Below are 19,409 nucleotides of genomic sequence, written 5' to 3'. Positions count from 1 at the left end.
CACACGTCTGCAAAGTCACCCTGACGCCCCAGATGTCTGCAAAGTCACCCTGACGCCCCAGACGTCTGCAAAGTCACCCTGACGCCCCACACGTCTGCAAAGTCACCCTGACGCCCCAGATGTCTGCAAAGTCACCCTGACGCCCCAGACGTCTGCAAAGTCCCCCTGATGCCCCCACACGTCTGCAAAGTCACCCTGACGCCCCAGATGTCTGCAGTCACCCTGACGCCCCACACGTCTGCAAAGTCCCCCTGATGCCCCCACACGTCTGCAAAGTCACCCTGACGCCCCACACGTCTGCACATTTTACATTTGGCTAGAAATTCAAAAGGAAATGATCGTAACAGAGAAAAATGTCCTCCTGTGTGCTACCTATATCCCGCCGCTAGAATCCCCATACTTTAAAGGAGAACCCTTTTTGGTTGCAGGGAGAAGAATCATTTTGGGTTCCATGTCGAACCCTTTCTAGAGAGGCTGAAGAACCCTTTTTTTAAGATTGTACATATCTCTCTCTATACGATACATCTCCCTCAGCTGATCCCCATTCTGCTCTGCTCAGCTAGGAAGGGCAATTTACACCCTAGCACCCTCCCAACATTTAGACACATTCCTGGCACACAATGTACCGTACAGTGAACCACACTATTTGTTCAGGAAAGCCCTCCCAGGAGAGGACAGCCCTGGCCCCCCACACCTCCTGAGGCCTGGGTCCCTAACACACACACACACACACACACACACACGAACACACACGCACGCACGCACGCACGCACGCACGCACGCACGCGCACACACACACACACACACACACACACACACACACACACACAGATGATGTCTGTCACTACAGCAGTGTGTTCCCTTACACACAGCTCAATGACGTGACAGTGTGTTTGGGGGTATTTGTGACTGTGACAGTGTGTGTCTGATAAGATTACACGCAATTAAAATTGCCCATTTTCAGTGTTACTCTCACTCTTTCTCTCTGCAGATTATGTTGTCACACACTCAGCCCAATTCTCTGGCTCCCATCACTTTCTACCATGTTCCCCTGCAGCGTTGCTGCCCTTATTTTTTGCTTTGACTAAGCCTACAGCCACGCACAGTGGCTAACGATGGGGCGCTATGGGGAGTTATTGGCCCAGGAGTTTAGGTGTAGTGCTTGGGTCGATTGCCTGTAACCGCAGAATTGCTGTTTCAATCCCTGCTCCTCCTTAAATCCCCATACATGTAGAGAGTCATTCTAAATGGCTGAAGTCTAACTGTAATGTTTGTTTGTCCATCTACAGGACCATAACAGAGCTTATGAAGCAACCCGGAGGAGAGGTGGGCTCAGTGGAAAGTACAATCACCAACCCCCCTATCGGAACCAACGGCATCTCAACTAGGATGCTACGCAGCCGCAGCGGTAAGCACAGCTCCTCAGCACACAGACACATGCTAACACACTCCCTATGAATCAACGAAGTTGAGGGTTTCTCTTTGTTCCTCTGTGAAGAAAAACAAACCCAGCCAGAGCCCATTTTGCCATTGCTTTTTTAACCAGAGGCCCCTCTCTGTCATTTGAGGATGGGAGCTGGTTTCTCAAACTGTACTTTGGCCTGACAGGAACACCCAACAGCCCCTTCTCTTCTCTAGCATAACTAAAGTAGCCAGACCAAACACTGCAGTTTCAGCACAGAGTTATACCATTAGTGTGTGGTTACAGGATGAGGCTCTATAGTGTACTTACAACCCTACACCCAAACGCTGTATGACCATTTGAGGAATTCAGAACAACTCAGTCCATCGCATTACAGGATGATGAAAATATTCTCTAAGTGTATGACACGAGGTACAGCAACAGACACAACATGATTTCTGGAGCCCTCGTCTTTCAATGACCAGAGAAGTTGCATGCATTTGTACTCGTGCTTCACTAGCATCCAGCTGGGTATACATCACAATATGCATGTAAACTCAGCAAAAAAAGAAATGTCCCTTTTTCAGGACCCTGTATTTCAAAGATAATTCGTAAAAATTCAAAAAACTTCACAGATCTTCATTGTAAAGGGTTTTAACACTGTTTCCCATGCTTGTTCAATGAACCATAAACAATTCATGAACATGCACCTGTGGAACAGTTGTTAAGACACTAACAGCTTACAGACGGTAGGCAATTAAGGCCCCAGTTATGAAAACGAAGGACACTAAAGAGGCCTTTCTACTGACTCTGAAAAAACACCAAAAGAAAGATGCCCAGGGTCCCTGCTCATCTGTGTGAACATGCCTTAGGCATGCTGCAAGGAGGCATGAGGACTGCAGATGTGGCCAGGGCAATAAATTGAAATGTCCGTACAATGAGACGCCTAAGACAGCGCTACAGGGAGACAGGACGGACAGCTGATCGTCCTCGCAGTGGAAAACCACGTGTAACAACACCTGCACAGGATTGGTACATCCGAACATCACACTTGCGGGACAGGTACAGGATGGCAACAACAACTGCCCGAGTTACACCAGGAACGCACAATCCCTCCATCAGTGCTCAGACTATCCGCAATAGGCTGAAAGAGGCTGGACTGAGGGCTTGTTGGACTGTTGTAAGGCAGGTCCTCACCAGACATCATAGGCAATAACGTCACCTATGGTCACCAACTCACCATCGCTGGACCAGTCAGGACTGGCAAAAAGTGCTCTTCACTGACGAGTGGCAGTTTTGTCTCACCAGGGGTGATAGTCGGATTCGCATTTATCGTCGAAGGAATGAGAGTTACACCGAGGCCTGTACTCTGGAGCGGGATCGATTTGGAGGTGGAGGGTCCGTCATGGTCTGGGGCGGTGTGTCACAGTATCATCGGACTAAGCTTGTTGTCATTGCAGGCAATCTCAACGCTGTGCGTTACATCCTCCTCCCTCATGTGGTACCCTTCCTGCTCATCCTGACATGACCCTCCAGCATGACAATGCCACCAGCCATACTGCTCGTTGTGTGCATGGTTTCCTGCAAGACAGAAATGTCAGTGTTCTGCCATGGCCAGCGAAGAACCCGGATCTCAATCCCATTGAGAGCGTCTGGGACCGGTTGGATCGAAGGGTGAGGGCTAGGGCCATTTCCCTCCAGAAATGTCCGGGAACTTGCAGGTGCCTTGGTGGAAGAGGGGTGAGAGGGGTAACCTCTCACAGCAAGAACGGGCAAATCTGATGCAGTCCATGAGGAGGAGATGCACTGCAGTACTTAATGCGGCTGATGGCCACACCAGATATTGACTGTTACTTTTGACCCCCCCCCTTTGTTCAGGGACAAATTATTCAATTTCTGTTTGTCACGTCTGTGGAACTTGTTCAATTTATGTCTCAGTTGTTGAATCTTGTTATGTTCAGACAAATATTTACACATGTTAAGTTTGTTGAAAATTAACACAGTTAACACAGTTGACATTTCTTTTTTGCTGAGTTTATGTGTGTGTGTAGCTACCATAGCATAACAATTACTCATTCTAATTCTATGGTGTGTACACTGTGCTGATAGTGGCGTCAAGTTAACACAAAGCATGCCTTAGTGGTTGATAACATTAGTGAGACATTGATTTGGAGAATTCCTTGTCTGGTAGTGGGAACAACAGATACTACACACATCAAGGAGATAAGGAGCTAGGGAAAGAGAAGGAAACCAGGGGCTTCTGTAAGTAGACCACGTGCACGGTACACATGGTAAACATCAATAGCAAAACTAGCAGCAATCACCAGCCTGGTCTCATAGAATAGACGTAACATAGTAAATGTAAATCTGTGACACTCACATTTGTATGATACGTTACGTTTGGTATGGTTACATAAGACAGAAGGTTACTTAAGCCAAAAATGAAGTGAGGGAGGTTGGTCGAGGAGGTTGGGTGGGTGTATAAAGCTAATGTCTTGCAACCCAAATGTTGTGTGTTTCGAATCACATCACACACAACTTCTGCATTTTAGCTAATTAGCAACTACTTACTACTTTTTTAGCTACTTTGCAACTACTTAGCATGTTTGCTAACCCTTCCCCTAACCCAAACCTTAACCCTAACCCCTAACCTTAACCCGTATCTTAACCCCTAACCCTAATCTTAACCTGTACCTTAACCCCTAACCTTAACCCATACCTTAACCCTAACCTTAACCGTAATCCCTGACCCCAAACCTAGCTAAAGTTAGCCACTTAGCTAACATAGCATACGCGTTGTAATTTGTAACATATTGTATGAAAATGTATGATGGACATCCACAAATTAATACATACCATATGAAATGTAACATATCATACTCAATAGAGCTAAAAATATTTACATGTACTATGTTACGTCTAACCCTGAGTCAATGTTGGCCAGCCCACCTGCACATCCATCCACAAGTGGCATGTGCCAATTCTATACATCCAGATCCAGCTGTGTGTTTGTGTGTGTGTGAGGGGTGGAGGGGAGTGTTTGATCTAAGAAGGCCCCTACCTCTTCCCTTACCCCTCCAGCTGACTGTGCATCCATAGAATCAGATTAGATTAGAGAGAACACACACATCACACATCACCCAAAACCCCTTGTGGATATCAGACTATCTATAGAGTTCTCTGTAAACCCGCTCTAAACACAACACACACCAAATAAAACACACACATCACACACAATAAAACACACACAAAGAAACACACATCAAGGATCTTCATTACTGTGTGTTGTGTGTTGAGGCATTGGCTGTAGCAGTAGAGATTGGACTTGGATCATTTGTGCAAATGCAGCTCAGAAGATTACACACACACACACAGCGCTCCACCAGTCTTGAGGATTTGGGCCGTCAGTGATGTAGGATTTGCGGTAAGAACCGTAGACCCCGCCATGCTCACCAATCCCTCTTTCTAAAGGATTTCAGTTTGACACAGTGGCACATCTGGTTTACAGTTCTGTCACTGCTCTAATCTCAAACTGTCTCAGAGATATGGGATTGAAACAGTTGTCAGGCAACTTTAAAAGGTCTGGCTCTGAAGGTGTTGTTAAAACACTGTGGTTTCAATAACCTCTGTCCCCTCAATTGACTGTTGAGGATCATCCATCTCTGTTTCTCACTTAGATGAGTGGGACATTACAGCACATTATGTTTCCAAACAGTATTGGCTATACCAGTGGGGAGGGAAAGAGATGATTTGGAAAAATAAATATATGGTTTGGAAAAAGAAAGAGATGCTAAGGTCTAATGCAGCCATTTTTATCTCAATATCAAATAATTTCTTAATAACAATTATGTACCTTACTGTGATTGTATGCATGTTGCGCATGTGGATTTTGTCTAGACATGTTCCACCAGACAAGTTCATAAAATACCAAAACCAACTGTGAACCAACTATATTAATTTGGGGACAGGTCAAAACATGTACAGTATGAAACATATAAACATTGGGTTGTTATTTTACCTGAAATGCATATGGTCCTATTTTTAGGTGGATCTTTTGGACCCATTTTGAGACACACAAAATAGTGTGTTCTCTACTCAGACAATTAATCCACAAAAAAAGGGGAATTCTAGATGTTTTTTAGTTAGTTTTCTTTGATAAATCTCTCCTCGTTCATTCTTTTTCTTCCGTGGATTTTTTTGGCAGTTGGCAACCAACTTTAAGGTGCATTACCGCAACCAACTGGACTGCAGTGTGGACCTCGTTCATCTTTCAATCCCCCACATGGGTATATGCTTGTAAAAAAAACAATGAGTAGATGAGAGAAGGGGGATTTGTGGCGTGTAAAGCTTTAAAATAGAACAAAGTCCTATTTTAACACCTGGCTACACAGATCCTGTTGACTCGCGTGAGCGGTTTGGATGAAATGATTGAATGACATGGAAGTGTACATTTATTTTGCCAGGCTCGCACACGCAACGTGGGTGGTCTGGTCAGCATGTGAGTGGGGAGGGGAAAACTGAAAAATAGATGTTATTGTCAGAGAGGTTTGGAACTCTCTTTCTTATTGGTCTATTAACAAAATGATGTCACCAGGCAGGCCAAAACTCCATCTGACCAAAACAGGCAGAAATTTCAGATAGTCTTTTAAAACAGCTCTTACACTAAAAGGGCATTATCATAATTTTCCCAGTTTTACAGTATTATTCCAACTTCATAGCGTGTAAATATATAAAACACAGGACAATCCCGTTTTGGACCGCACTGGGCCTTTAATGTAAGAAAGAGATTGCCAAGAGAAAGAAAAGTACACAACACCCAATGACCTAGTTATCAAACAATAGGGAACCACCAAGGAATCAGCATCACTCACAACACTCACCTCACTCAATAACTCTTTCTTTCTCTCTTCCATCCATCTTTCTCTGTCTCCTTCTATTCTGTCCATCTTTCTCAGTTCAATTCAATTCAATTCAAGGGGCTTTATTGGCATGGGAAACATGTGTTAACATTGCCAAAGCAAGTGAGGTAGATAATATACAAAAGTGAAATAAACAATCAAAATTAAGAGTAAACATTACACATACAGAAGTTTCAAAACAATAAAGACATTACAAATGTCATATATATATATATACAGTGTTGTAACAATGTACAAATGGTTAAAGTACACAAGGGAAAATAAATAATCATAAATATGGGTTGTATTTACAATGCTGTTTGTTCTTCACTGGTTGCCCTTTTCTTGTGGCAACAGGTCACAAATCTTGCTGCTGTGATGGCACACTGTAGAGTTTCACCCAATAGATATGGGAGTTTATCAAAAATGGATTTGTTTTCAAATTATTTGTGGATCTGTGTAATCTGAGGGAAATATGTCTCTCTAATATGGTCATACATTGGGCAGGAGGTTAGGAAGTGCAGCTCAGTTTCCATCTCATTTTGTGAGCAGTGAGCACATAGCCTGTCTTCTCTTGAGAGCCATGTCTGCCTACGGCGGCCTTTCTCAATTGCAAGGCTATGCTCACTGAGTCTGTACATAGTCAAAGCTTTTCTTAAGTTTGGGTCAGTCACAGTGGTCAGGTATTCTGCCACTGTGTACTCTCTGTTTAGGGCCAAATAGCATTCTAGTTTGCTCTGTTTATTTGTTAATTCTTTCCAATGTGTCAAGTAATTATCTTTTTGTTTTCTCATGATTTGGTTGGGTCTAATTGTGCTGCGGTCCTGGGGCTCTGTGGGGTGTGTTTGTGTTTGTGAACAGAGCCCCAGGACCAGCTTGCTTAGGGGACTCTTCTCCAGGTTCATCTCTCTGTAGGTGATGGCTTTGTTATGGAAGGTTTGGGAATCGCTTCCTTTCAGGTGGTTGTAGAATTTAACGGCTCTTTTCTGGATTTTGATAATTAGTGGGTATCGGCCTAATTCTGCTCTGCATGCATTATTTGGTGTTCTACGTTGTACACGGAGGATATTTTTGCAGAATTCTGCATGCAGAGTCTCAATTTGGTGTTTGTCCCATTTTGTGAAGTCTTGGTTGGTGAGCGGACCCCAGACCTCACAACCATAAAGGGCAATGGGCTCTATGACTGATTCAAGTATTTTTAGCCAGATCCTAATTGGTATGTTGAATTTTATGTTCCTTTTGATGGCACAGAAGGCCCTTCTTGCCTTGTCTCTCAGATCGTTCACAGCTTTGTAGAAGTTACCTGTGGCGCTGATGTTTAGGCCAAGGTATGTAGAGTTTTTTTGTGTGCTCTAGGGCAACAGTGTCCAGATGTAATTTGTATTTGTGGTCCTGGCGACTGGACCTTTTTTGGAACACCATTATTTTGGTCTTACTGAGATTTACTGTCAGTGCCCAGGTCTGACATAATCTGTGCAGAAGATCTAGGTGCTGCTGTAGGCCCTCCTTGGATGGTGACAGAAGCACCAGATCATCAGCAAACAGTAGACATTTGACTTCGGATTCTTGTAGGGTGAGGCCGGGCACTGCAGACTTTTCTAGTGCCCGCGCCAATTCGTTGATATATATGTTGAAGAGGGTGGGGCTTAAGCTGCATCCCTGTCTCACCCCACGACCCTGTGTGAAGAAATGGGTGTTTTTTGCCAATTTTAACCGCACACTTGTTGTTTGTGTACATGGATTCTATAATGTCGTGCGTTTTACCCCCAACACCCCTTTCCATCAATTTGTATAGCAGACCCTCATGCCAAATTGAGTCGAAGGCTTTTTGTTTTGGTTTGTTTGGTTGTCAATTAGGGTGTGCAGGGTGAATACATGGTCTGTTCTACGGTAATTTGGTAAAAAGCCAATTTGACATTTTCTCTCTGTCTCTTTCTATTCCATCCATCTTTCTCTCTGTCCCTTTCTATTCCATCCATCTTTCTCTGTGTCTCTTTCTATTCCATCCATCTTTCTCTTTGTCTCTTTCTATTCCATCCATCTTTCTCTGTCTCTTTCTATTCCATCCATCTTTCTCTCTGTCCCTTTCTATTCCATCCATCTTTCTCTGTCTCTTTCTATTCCATCCATCTTTCTCTTTGTCTCTTTCTATTCCATCCATCTTTCTCTCTGTCCCTTTCTATTCCATCCATCTTTCTCTGTGCCTCTTTCTATTCCATCCATCTTTATCTTTGTCTCTTTCTATTCCATCCATCTTTCTCTGTCTCTTTCTATTCCATCCATCTTTCTCTTTGTCTCTTTCTATTCCATCCATCTTTCTCTCTGTCCCTTTCTATTCCATCCATCTTTCTCTGTCTCTTTCTATTCCATCCATCTTTCTCTGTGCCTCTTTCTATTCCATCCATCTTTCTCTGTCTCTTTCTATTCCATCCATCTTTCTCTCTGTCCCTTTCTATTCCATCCATCTTTCTCTGTCTCTTTCTATTCCATCCATCTTTCTCTCTGTCTCTTTCTATTCCATCCATCTTTCTCTCTGTCCCTTTCTATTCCATCCATCTTTCTCTGTGCCTCTTTCTATTCCATCCATCTTTCTCTTTGTCTCTTTCTATTCCATCCATCTTTCTCTGTCTCTTTCTATTCCATCCATCTTTCTCTTTGTCTCTTTCTATTCCATCCATCTTTCTCTCTGTCCCTTTCTATTCCATCCATCTTTCTCTGTCTCTTTCTATTCCATCCATCTTTCTCTGTGCCTCTTTCTATTCCATCCATCTTTCTCTGTCTATTTCTATTCCATCCATCTTTCTCTCTGTCCCTTTCTATTCCATCCATCTTTCTCTGTCTCTTTCTATTCCATCCATCTTTCTCTGTGCCTCTTTCTATTCCATCCATCTTTCTCTGTCTCTTTCTATTCCATCCATCTTTCTCTGTCTATTTCTATTCCATCCATCTTTCTCTCTGTCCCTTTCTATTCCATCCATCTTTCTCTGTCTCTTTCTATTCCATCCATCTTTCTCTCTGTCCCTTTCTATTCCATCCATCTTTCTCTGTGCCTCTTTCTATTCCATCCATCTTTCTCTTTGTCTCTTTCTATTCCATCCATCTTTCTCTGTCTCTTTCTATTCCCTCCATCTTTCTCTGTCTCTTTCTATTCCATCCATCTTTCTCTCTGTCTCTTTCTATTTCATCCATCTTTCTCTGTGCCTCTTTCTATTCCATCCATCTTTCTCTCTCTGTCCCTTTCTATTCCATCCATCTTTCTCTGTGCCTCTTTCTATTCCATCCATCTTTCTCTTTGTCTCTTTCTATTCCATCCATCTTTCTCTCTGTCTCTTTCTATTCCATCCATCTTTCTCTGTGCCTCTTTCTATTCCATCCATCTTTCTCTTTGTCTCTTTCTATTCCATCCATCTTTCTCTGTGCCTCTTTCTATTCCATCCATCTTTCTCTCTGTCTCTTTCTATTCCATCCATCTTTCTCTCTGTCTCTTTCTATTCCATCCATCTTTCTCTCTGTCTCTTTCTATTCCATCCATCTTTCTCTCTGTCTCTTTCTATTCCATCCATCTTTCTCTCTGTCTCTTTCTATTCCATCATCTTTCTCTGTGCCTCTTTCTATTCCATCCATCTTTCTCTGTGCCTCTTTCTATTCCATCCATCTTTCTCTTTGTCTCTTTCTATTCCATCCATCTTTCTCTGTGCCTCTTTCTATTCCATCCATCTTTCTCTTTGTCTCTTTCTATTCCATCCATATTTCTTACTCTCTTTCTCACTCTCTCCGCAATAACGTTTTTTCACCCACATTTATCTTCCCTCTCCTTCTTAGTTTTTTAATATTTGCTGATAGCCTCCCATCCCCAGGCCCTAAAAAAGATACACACGTTTTGTTAATCTTATAAATTACTAATCTTACCAGGGAAGGATTGGTAGCCCCCCTCTTTCCAGCCCTGAGTGAAGCACTCCAGTTAAATATATAGAAACCAGTCTCTCACCGGAACTGACCACGTCTGACTCTTTAAGCACAGGTTGGTAATAGGGAGAAACAGGGATCTTTATACAGGGTGGTAATAGGGAGAAACAGGGATCTTTATACCGTGTGGTAATAGGGAGACACAGGGATATTTATACCGTGTGGTAATAGGGAGACACAGGGATATTTATACAGGGTGGTAATAGGGAGACACAGGGATCTTTATACCGTGTGGTAATAGGGAGACACAGGGATATTTATACAGGGTGGTAATAGGGAGAAACAGGGATCTTTATACAGGGTGGTAATAGGGAGACACAGGGATATTTATACAGGGTGGTAATAGGGAGACACAGGGATCTTTATACCGTGTGGTAATAGGGAGACACAGGGATATTTATACAGGGTGGTAATAGGGAGAAACAGGGATCTTTATACAGGGTGGTAATAGGGAGACACAGGGATATTTATACAGGGTGGTAATAGGGAGACACAGGGATCTTTATACCGTGTGGTAATAGGGAGACACAGGGATATTTATACAGGGTGGTAATAGGGAGAAACAGGGATCTTTATACAGGGTGGTAATAGGGAGACACAGGGATATTTATACAGGGTGGTAATAGGGAGACACAGGGATCTTTATACCGTGTGGTAATAGGGAGACACAGGGATATTTATACAGGGTGGTAATAGGGAGAAACAGGGATCTTTATACCGTGTGGTAATAGGGAGACACAGGGATATTTATACCGTGTGGTAATAGGGAGACACAGGGATATTTATACAGGGTGGTAATAGGGAGACACAGGGATCTTTATACCGTGTGGTAATAGGGAGACACAGGGATATTTATACAGGGTGGTAATAGGGAGACACAGGGATCTTTATACAGGGTGGTAATAGGGAGACACAGGGATATTTATACAGGGTGGTAATAGGGAGACACAGGGATATTTATACAGGGTGGTAATAGGGAGACACAGGGATATTTATACAGGGTGGTAATAGGGAGACACAGGGATCTTTATACAGGGTGGTAATAGGGAGACACAGGGATATTTATACAGGGTGGTAATAGGGAGACACAGGGATCTTTATACAGGGTGGTAATAGGGAGACACAGGGATATTTATACAGGGTGGTAATAGGGAGAAACAGGGATCTTTATACAGGGTGGTAATAGGGAGACACAGGGATATTTATACAGGGTGGTAATAGGGAGACACAGGGATCTTTATACCGTGTGGTAATAGGGAGACACAGGGATATTTATACAGGGTGGTAATAGGGAGAAACAGGGATCTTTATACAGGGTGGTAATAGGGAGACACAGGGATATTTATACAGGGTGGTAATAGGGAGACACAGGGATCTTTATACCGTGTGGTAATAGGGAGACACAGGGATATTTATACAGGGTGGTAATAGGGAGAAACAGGGATCTTTATACCGTGTGGTAATAGGGAGACACAGGGATATTTATACCGTGTGGTAATAGGGAGACACAGGGATATTTATACAGGGTGGTAATAGGGAGACACAGGGATCTTTATACCGTGTGGTAATAGGGAGACACAGGGATATTTATACAGGGTGGTAATAGGGAGAAACAGGGATCTTTATACAGGGTGGTAATAGGGAGAAACAGGGATCTTTATACAGGGTGGTAATAGGGAGAAACCGGCACCTTTATACAGGTTGGTAATAGGGAGAAACAGGGATCTTTATACAGGGTGGTAATAGGGAGAAACCGGCACCTTTATACAGGTTGGTAATAGGGAGAAACAGGGATCTTTATACAGGGTGGTAATAGGGAGAAACCGGCATCTTTATACAGGTTGGTAATAGGAGAAACAGGAATCTTTATACAGGTTGGTAATAGGGAGAAACAGGGATCTTTATACAGGGTGGTAATAAGGAGAAACAGGGATCTTTATACAGAGTGGTAATAGGGGGTAACAGAGTCTTCATACAGGGTGGTAATAGGGGGTAACAGGGTCTTAATACAGGGTGGTAATAGGGTGTAACAGGGTCTTAATACAGGGTGGTAATAGTGGGTAACAGGGTCTTAATACAGGGTGGTAATAGGGTGTGGTATTAGGGGAGAACAAGGTTTATGTGTGTGTCTGTATGTCTGCCACACTAGCAAAGCTCAAATGGCAAACGTGAGACTACACTGATCTCACAGCACTCTTTATCACTCTCCCTAAGGCGCAAAATAATCCTTAATGTACCATTACAAACATCCACACAAACACACACACACACTTGCTTGTCTCAGCGGTCTCTTAGTGTTTCACGGCTATGAACACACACAATAACTGTGTCTTGGGAGCAGGTTGTACTAAGGCACTGTGGGTAAGTGTGTTCAGAATGACGCACAAACACACCTTCTGGCCTCTCGTGGATATGCCGTGGATATTACTTGTACTGCTGCTTGACTCCCTTCCCTTTGTCCCTCAGATGACTGCATCACTTCTCAACAACCCTCCGTAGCTCAGAGAGAGTAGCCCAGGACCAAGGGGAACAGACAGCGAAGGACACATACTTTGGGCCAAAAAAGTATTTAGTCAGCCACCAATTGTGCAAGTTCTCCCCCTTAAAAATATGAGAGACGCCTGTAATTTTCATCATAGATACACTTCAACTATGACAGACAAAATGAGAGAAAAAAAATCCAGAAAATCACATTGTAGGATTTTTTATGAATTTATTTGCAAATTATGGTGGAAAATAAGTATTTGGTCACCTACAAACAAGCAAGATTTCTGGCTCTCACAGACCTGTAACTTCTTCTTTAAGAGGTTCCTCTGTCCTCCACTCATTACCTGTATTAATGGCACCTGTTTGAACTTGTTATCAGTATAAAAGACACCTGTCCACAACCTCAAACAGTCACACTGCAAACTCCACTATGGCCAAGACCAAAGAGCTGTCAAAGAACACCAGAAACAAAATTGTAGACCTGCACCAGGCTGGGAAGACTGAATCTGCAATAGGTAAGCAGCTTGGTTTGAAGAAATCAACTGTGGGAGCAATTATTAGGAAATGGAAGACATACAAGATCACTGATAATCTCCCTCGATCTGGGGCTCCACGCAAGATCTCACCCCGTGGGGTCAAAATGATCACAAGAACGGTGAGCAAAAATCCCAGAACCACATGGGGGGACCTAGTGAATGACCTGCAGAGAGCTGGGACCAAAGTAACAAAGCCTACCATCAGTAACACACTACGCCGCCAGGGACTCAAATCCTGCAGTGCCAGACGTGTCCCCATGCTTAAGCCAGTACATGTCCAGGCCCGTCTGAAGTTTGCTAGAGAGCATTTGGATGATCCAGAAGAAGATTGGGAGAATGTCATATGGTCAGATCAAACCAAAATATAACTTTTTGGTAAAAACTCAACTCGTCGTGTTTGGAGGACAAAGAATGCTGAGTTGCATTTTCTCATTTTTTCTGTCATAGTTGAAGTGTACCTATGATGAAAATTACAGGCCTCTCTCATCTTTTTAAGTGGGAGAACTTGCACAATTGGTGGCTGACTATATACTTTTTTGCCCCACATATGATCACTACACATGTTATCCCATTGCTATCATACACAGCCTGGTCTGCAATGTACAGTACACCACCCAGCCAGCCCAGCCTGGGAAGACATTACATGATATAACCATAATGGGCCTCGCCTGCCCTCTTGTTCTCCTACTTGGTTAAAATTTAATGGAGATGTGCCAAACAACTCCAACTCCCAGCTTCACCGTTGTTAGATCACACACCTTTCATTTGATGTTGGCTTACACACATATAGTTCAATCACACACACACACAAGCAAGGACACAAACACACACACACCAGCAATGACGCAAACACACACACCAGCAATGACGCAAACACACACACACACACACACACACACACACACACACACACACACACACACACACACACACACACACACACACACCAGCGAGGTCGCAAACACACACAAGCAAGGACGCAAACACACACACACCAGCAAGGACACGTTGAGAGGTGTGTGTGTGTGTGTGTGTGTGTGTGTGTGTGTGTGTGGAAGAAAATGAGCCCTGATAATCAGAGTGGTTAAACACAAAGCTTAAGGTCATCAATGGCAGAGAGAGGAGCTCCGATGAGGCTCCTGAACTGATAGAAAGTCAATAACTTAGGCCCTGACATCAGAAAGTCGGTCGATTCCGCCTGCACTGAAGGATGAGTGTCAGGACCTCACTGGGCTCTCCATTACCATAACTAACTAGCCCCCCACGAAACAGCCCCTGAAGCCCCCGCGACTGAGCCCTCTGCCCCCCTCAGTGCCAGCCAGCATGGTTTCCACCAAGTCTCTATCTGGGAGGCCTGGGGATTATTCCACAAACCCACAAACATTATTATGACAATGACAGAGCAGTTCCAGTAATACGCTGGTTACAGAAGGATACTGAACAGATAAAAAAATGATGAAAACTGATACAAACACTATGATGATAATCACATTTGTACTATAAATCACAGTGTGTTCAGTCTTCCGGTTTGTCTAGTTCCAGTTAGTTTGAAGCTGGTTGTATGTTCTTCTATCTGCTCAAAGTCATCAGATACCATATGAGTACTACAGTATGTTATATCCCTTTTTATACCCTTCTCACATTCTCATGTGTAATGAACATCCAGTATGCCCTCCTGAGAGGTCAGAGATGCTGTGACAGCAGATTGCCCCTGTATGTCCCCGATGTAGAGCATTGTCTGACATCAGAAAGTCGGTCGATTCCGCCTGCACTGAAGGATGAGCGTCATGTAGGAGTGACGCCATCTAATGTAAGACAATGGGCGTAGAGTAGAAATCTACCGTAGAAGAACATGAGAGCCATCTCCGCAGCTAATCAGCTTACTGTATAAAACTGCACAGGAATGATGGGTTTTAGACAACCTCTCTGTGTGTGTGTGTGTGTGTGTGTGTGTGTGTGTGTGTGTGTGTGTGTGTGTGTGTGTGTGTGTGTGTGTGTGTGTGTGTGTGTGTGTGTGTGTGTGTGTGTGTGTGTGTGTGTGTTAGGGCTCAGACTAACGTCCTCCCTTCATACTTGTTCCGACTTCCGGGTTGGAGCGAGCCGGTCGCATCCGCGCTTCGGTCTGCAGGTTGTATAACTTTTTCATTACATTTCATTATAGTACAACGGTCTGATTTGTCTAATCTTAGCAATTTCTTCTTAGCTAGCTACATAGTCGTCGTTGTATCAAAGATAATTGCGTAATTATCGTATTTCGTCGTCTCCTATCTGCCCAACACGTTCACCGTCTACCGTAGCACTGTAGTAACTATCACACTCAACTGAACGACTTGATTAGTGTAGTGTTAGCTAGCTACATAGTTGTCTTTGCTGTCTTCGTATCCAAGATAATTGTGTAGTTTAGAGTGTGGAGTCTTAGAGTGATAATTGCGTTATTATCGTATTTCGTCGTCCTCCTAGCTGCCTAGCAGCTAGCCAGCTAGCATACGTTCACCGGCTACCGTAGCACTGTAGTAACTATCACACTCAACTGAACGACTTGATTATTGTAGTTTTAGCTAGCTACATAGTTGTCTTTGCTGTCTTCGTATCCAAGATAATTGTGTAGTTAGAGTGTGTAGTCTTAGAGTGATTATCTTAATTTACCGAGGTTAGCTAGCCAGCTATTTTGTCGTCCTTAACGTAGGAGACACTCCTAGCTAGCCAATAGCCAGCCAACGTCTACCGAATAGAACTTTCGCATTCCGGTCGCATTCCGCTTCGCTCCACAGGTAGTATCATATTTTAATTTCATTTCATTACAGTCCCAACGGTGTGATTTGTTTGATCGTAGCTAGCTACATAGCTAGCTACATAGCCGTCTTTGTTTCAAAGATAATTGTGTAGTCTAGAGCGATTTTCTAGGTTAGCTAGCCAGCCATTGTCGTTCTCCTAACGCAACGTAACGTAACCAACACTGCTAGCTAGCCAGCGAGCCCCCGAAAAGCAGCATTGTAGAAACTTCACACTCAACGGAACGACTTGATTAGGGTAGTGTCAACAACGCAGCTAGCCTACCTCAGCAGTACTGTATCATTTTAATCATTTTAGTCAATTAGATTCTTGCTACGTAAGCTTAACTTTCTGAACATTCGAGACGTGTAGTCCACTTGTCATTCCAATCTCCTCTGCATTAGCGTAGCCTCTTCTCTAGCCTGTCAACTATGTGTCTGTCTATCCCTGTTCTCTCCTCTCTGCACAGACCATACAAACGCTCCACACCGCATGGCCGCGGCCACCCTAATCTGGTGGTCCCAGCGCGCACGACCCACGTGGAGTTCCAGGTCTCCGGTAGCCTCTGGAACTGCCGATCTGCGGCCAACAAGGCAGAGTTCATCTCAGCCTATGCCTCCCTCCAGTCCCTCGACTTCTTGGCTCTGACGGAAACATGGATCACCACAGACAACACCGCTACTCCTACTGCTCTCTCTTCGTCCGCCCACGTGCTCTCGCACACCCCGAGAGCTTCTGGTCAGCGGGGTGGTGGCACCGGGATCCTCATCTCTCCCAAGTGGTCATTCTCTCTTTCTCCCCTTACCCATCTGTCTATCGCCTCCTTTGAATTCCATGCTGTCACAGTTACCAGCCCTTTCAAGCTTAACATCCTTATCATTTATCGCCCTCCAGGTTCCCTCGGAGAGTTCATCAATGAGCTTGATGCCTTGATAAGCTCCTTTCCTGAGGACGGCTCACCTCTCACAGTTCTGGGCGACTTTAACCTCCCCACGTCTACCTTTGACTCATTCCTCTCTGCCTCCTTCTTTCCACTCCTCTCCTCTTTTGACCTCACCCTCTCACCTTCCCCCTACTCACAAGGCAGGCAATACGCTCGACCTCATCTTTACTAGATGCTGTTCCTCCACTAACCTCATTGCAACTCCCCTCCAAGTCTCCGACCACTACCTTGTATCCTTTTCCCTCTCGCTCTCATCCAACACTTCCCACACTGCCCCTACTCGGATGGTATCACGCCGTCCCAACCTTCGCTCTCTCTCCCCCGCTACTCTCTCCTCTTCCATCCTATCATCTCTTCCCTCTGCTCAAACCTTCTCCAACCTATCTCCTGATTCTGCCTCCTCAACCCTCCTCTCCTCCCTTTCTGCATCCTTTGACTCTCTATGTCCCCTATCCTCCAGGCCGGCTCGGTCCTCCCCTCCCGCTCCGTGGCTCGACGACTCATTGCGAGCTCACAGAACAGGGCTCCGGGCAGCCGAGCGGAAATGGAGGAAAACTCGCCTCCCTGCGGACCTGGCATCCTTTCACTCCCTCCTCTCTACATTTTCCTCCTCTGTCTCTGCTGCTAAAGCCACTTTCTACCACTCTAAATTCCAAGCATCTGCCTCTAACCCTAGGAAGCTCTTTGCCACCTTCTCCTCCCTCTTGAATCCTCCTCCCCCCCTCCTCCCTCTCTGCAGATGACTTCGTCAACCATTTTGAAAAGAAGGTCGACGACATCCGATCCTCGTTTGCTAAGTCAAACGACACCGCTGGTTCTGCTCACACTGCCCTACCCTGTGCTCTGACCTCTTTCTCCCTCTCTCTCCAGATGACATCTCGCGTCTTGTGACGGCCGGCCGCCCAACAACCTGCCCGCTTGACCCTATCCCCTCCTCTCTTCTCCAGACCATCTCCGGTGACCTTCTCCCTTACCTCACCTCGCTCATCAACTCATCCCTGACCGCTGGCTACGTCCCTCCCGTCTTCAAGAGAGCGAGAGTTGCACCCCTTCTGAAAAACCTACACTCGATCCCTCCGATGTCAACAACTACAGACCAGTATCCCTTCTTTCTTTTCTCTCCAAAACTCTTGAACGTGCCGTCCTTGGCCAGCTCTCCCGCTATCTCTCTCAGAATGACCTTCTTGATCCAAATCAGTCAGGTTTCAAAACTAGTCATTCAACTGAGACTGCTCTTCTCTGTATCACGGAGGCGCTCCGCACTGCTAAAGCTAACTCTCTCTCCTCTGCTCTCATCCTTCTAGACCTATCGGCTGCCTTCGATACTGTGAACCATCAGATCCTCCTCTCCACCCTCTCCGAGTTGGGCATCTCCGGCGCGGCCCACGCTTGGATTGCGTCCTACCTGACAGGTCGCTCCTACCAGGTGGCGTGGCGAGAATCCGTCTCCTCACCACGTGCTCTCACCACTGGTGTCCCCAGGGCTCTGTTCTAGGCCCTCTCCTATTCTCGCTATACACCAAGTCACTTGGCTCTGTCATAACCTCACATGGTCTCTCCTATCATTGCTATGCAGACGACACACAATTAATCTTCTCCTTTCCCCCTTCTGACGACCAGGTGGCGAATCGCATCTCTGCATGTCTGGCAGACATATCAGTGTGGATGACGGATCATCACCTCAAGCTGAACCTCGGCAAGACGGAGCTGCTCTTCCTCCCGGGGAAGGACTGCCCGTTCCATGATCTCGCCATCACGGTTGACAACTCCATCGTGTCCTCGTCCCAGAGCGCTAAGAACCTTGGCGTGATCCTGGACAACACCCTGTCGTTCTCAAATAACATCAAGGCGGTGGCCCGTTCCTGTAGGTTCATGCTCTACAACATCCGCAGAGTACGACCCTGCCTCACACAGGAAGCGGCGCAGGTCCTAATCCAGGCACATGTCATCTCCCGTCTGGATTACTACAACTCGCTGTTGGCTGGGCTCCCTGCCTGTGCCATTAAACCCCTACAACTCATCCAGAACGCCGCAGCCCGTCTGGTGTTCAACCTTCCCAAGTTCTCTCACGTCACCCCGCTCCTCCGCTCTCTCCACTGGCTTCCAGTTGAAGCTCGCATCCGCTACAAGACCATGGTGCTTGCCTACGGAGCTGTGAGGGGAACGGCACCTCACTACCTCCAGGCTCTGATCAGGCCCTACACCCAAACAAGGGCACTGCGTTCATCCACCTCTGGCCTGCTCGCCTCCCTACCACTGAGGAAGTACAGTTCCCGCTCAGCCCAGTCAAAACTGTTCGCTGCTCTGGCCCCCCAATGGTGGAACAAACTCCCTCACGACGCCAGGACAGCGGAGTCAATCACCACCTTCCGGAGACACCTGAAACCCCACCTCTTTAAGGAATA

The 19,409-nt window shown here is 45.3% G+C and overlaps 1 protein-coding gene across 1 annotated transcript in view; it reads left to right on the top strand.

Moving 5' to 3' along the window:
* shisa8b (shisa family member 8b) overlaps positions 1-19,409 on the top strand; it is a 41,438-nt gene that overhangs the window by 13,549 nt on the left and 8,480 nt on the right. Inside the window, exon 3 of the mRNA XM_029641814.2 lies at positions 1,290-1,408. Within this exon, the coding sequence (XP_029497674.2) occupies positions 1,290-1,408 (119 nt within the window). The remainder of the gene's footprint in view (positions 1-1,289; positions 1,409-19,409) is intronic.

This window comes from Oncorhynchus nerka, linkage group LG28 (genome assembly GCF_034236695.1).
Source record: "Oncorhynchus nerka isolate Pitt River linkage group LG28, Oner_Uvic_2.0, whole genome shotgun sequence".
In the NCBI taxonomy this organism is placed as follows: Eukaryota; Metazoa; Chordata; class Actinopteri; order Salmoniformes; family Salmonidae; genus Oncorhynchus; species Oncorhynchus nerka.
The sequence above is the reverse complement of the archived record's forward strand: the minus strand, read 5'-3'. Positions and strand labels throughout refer to the sequence as shown.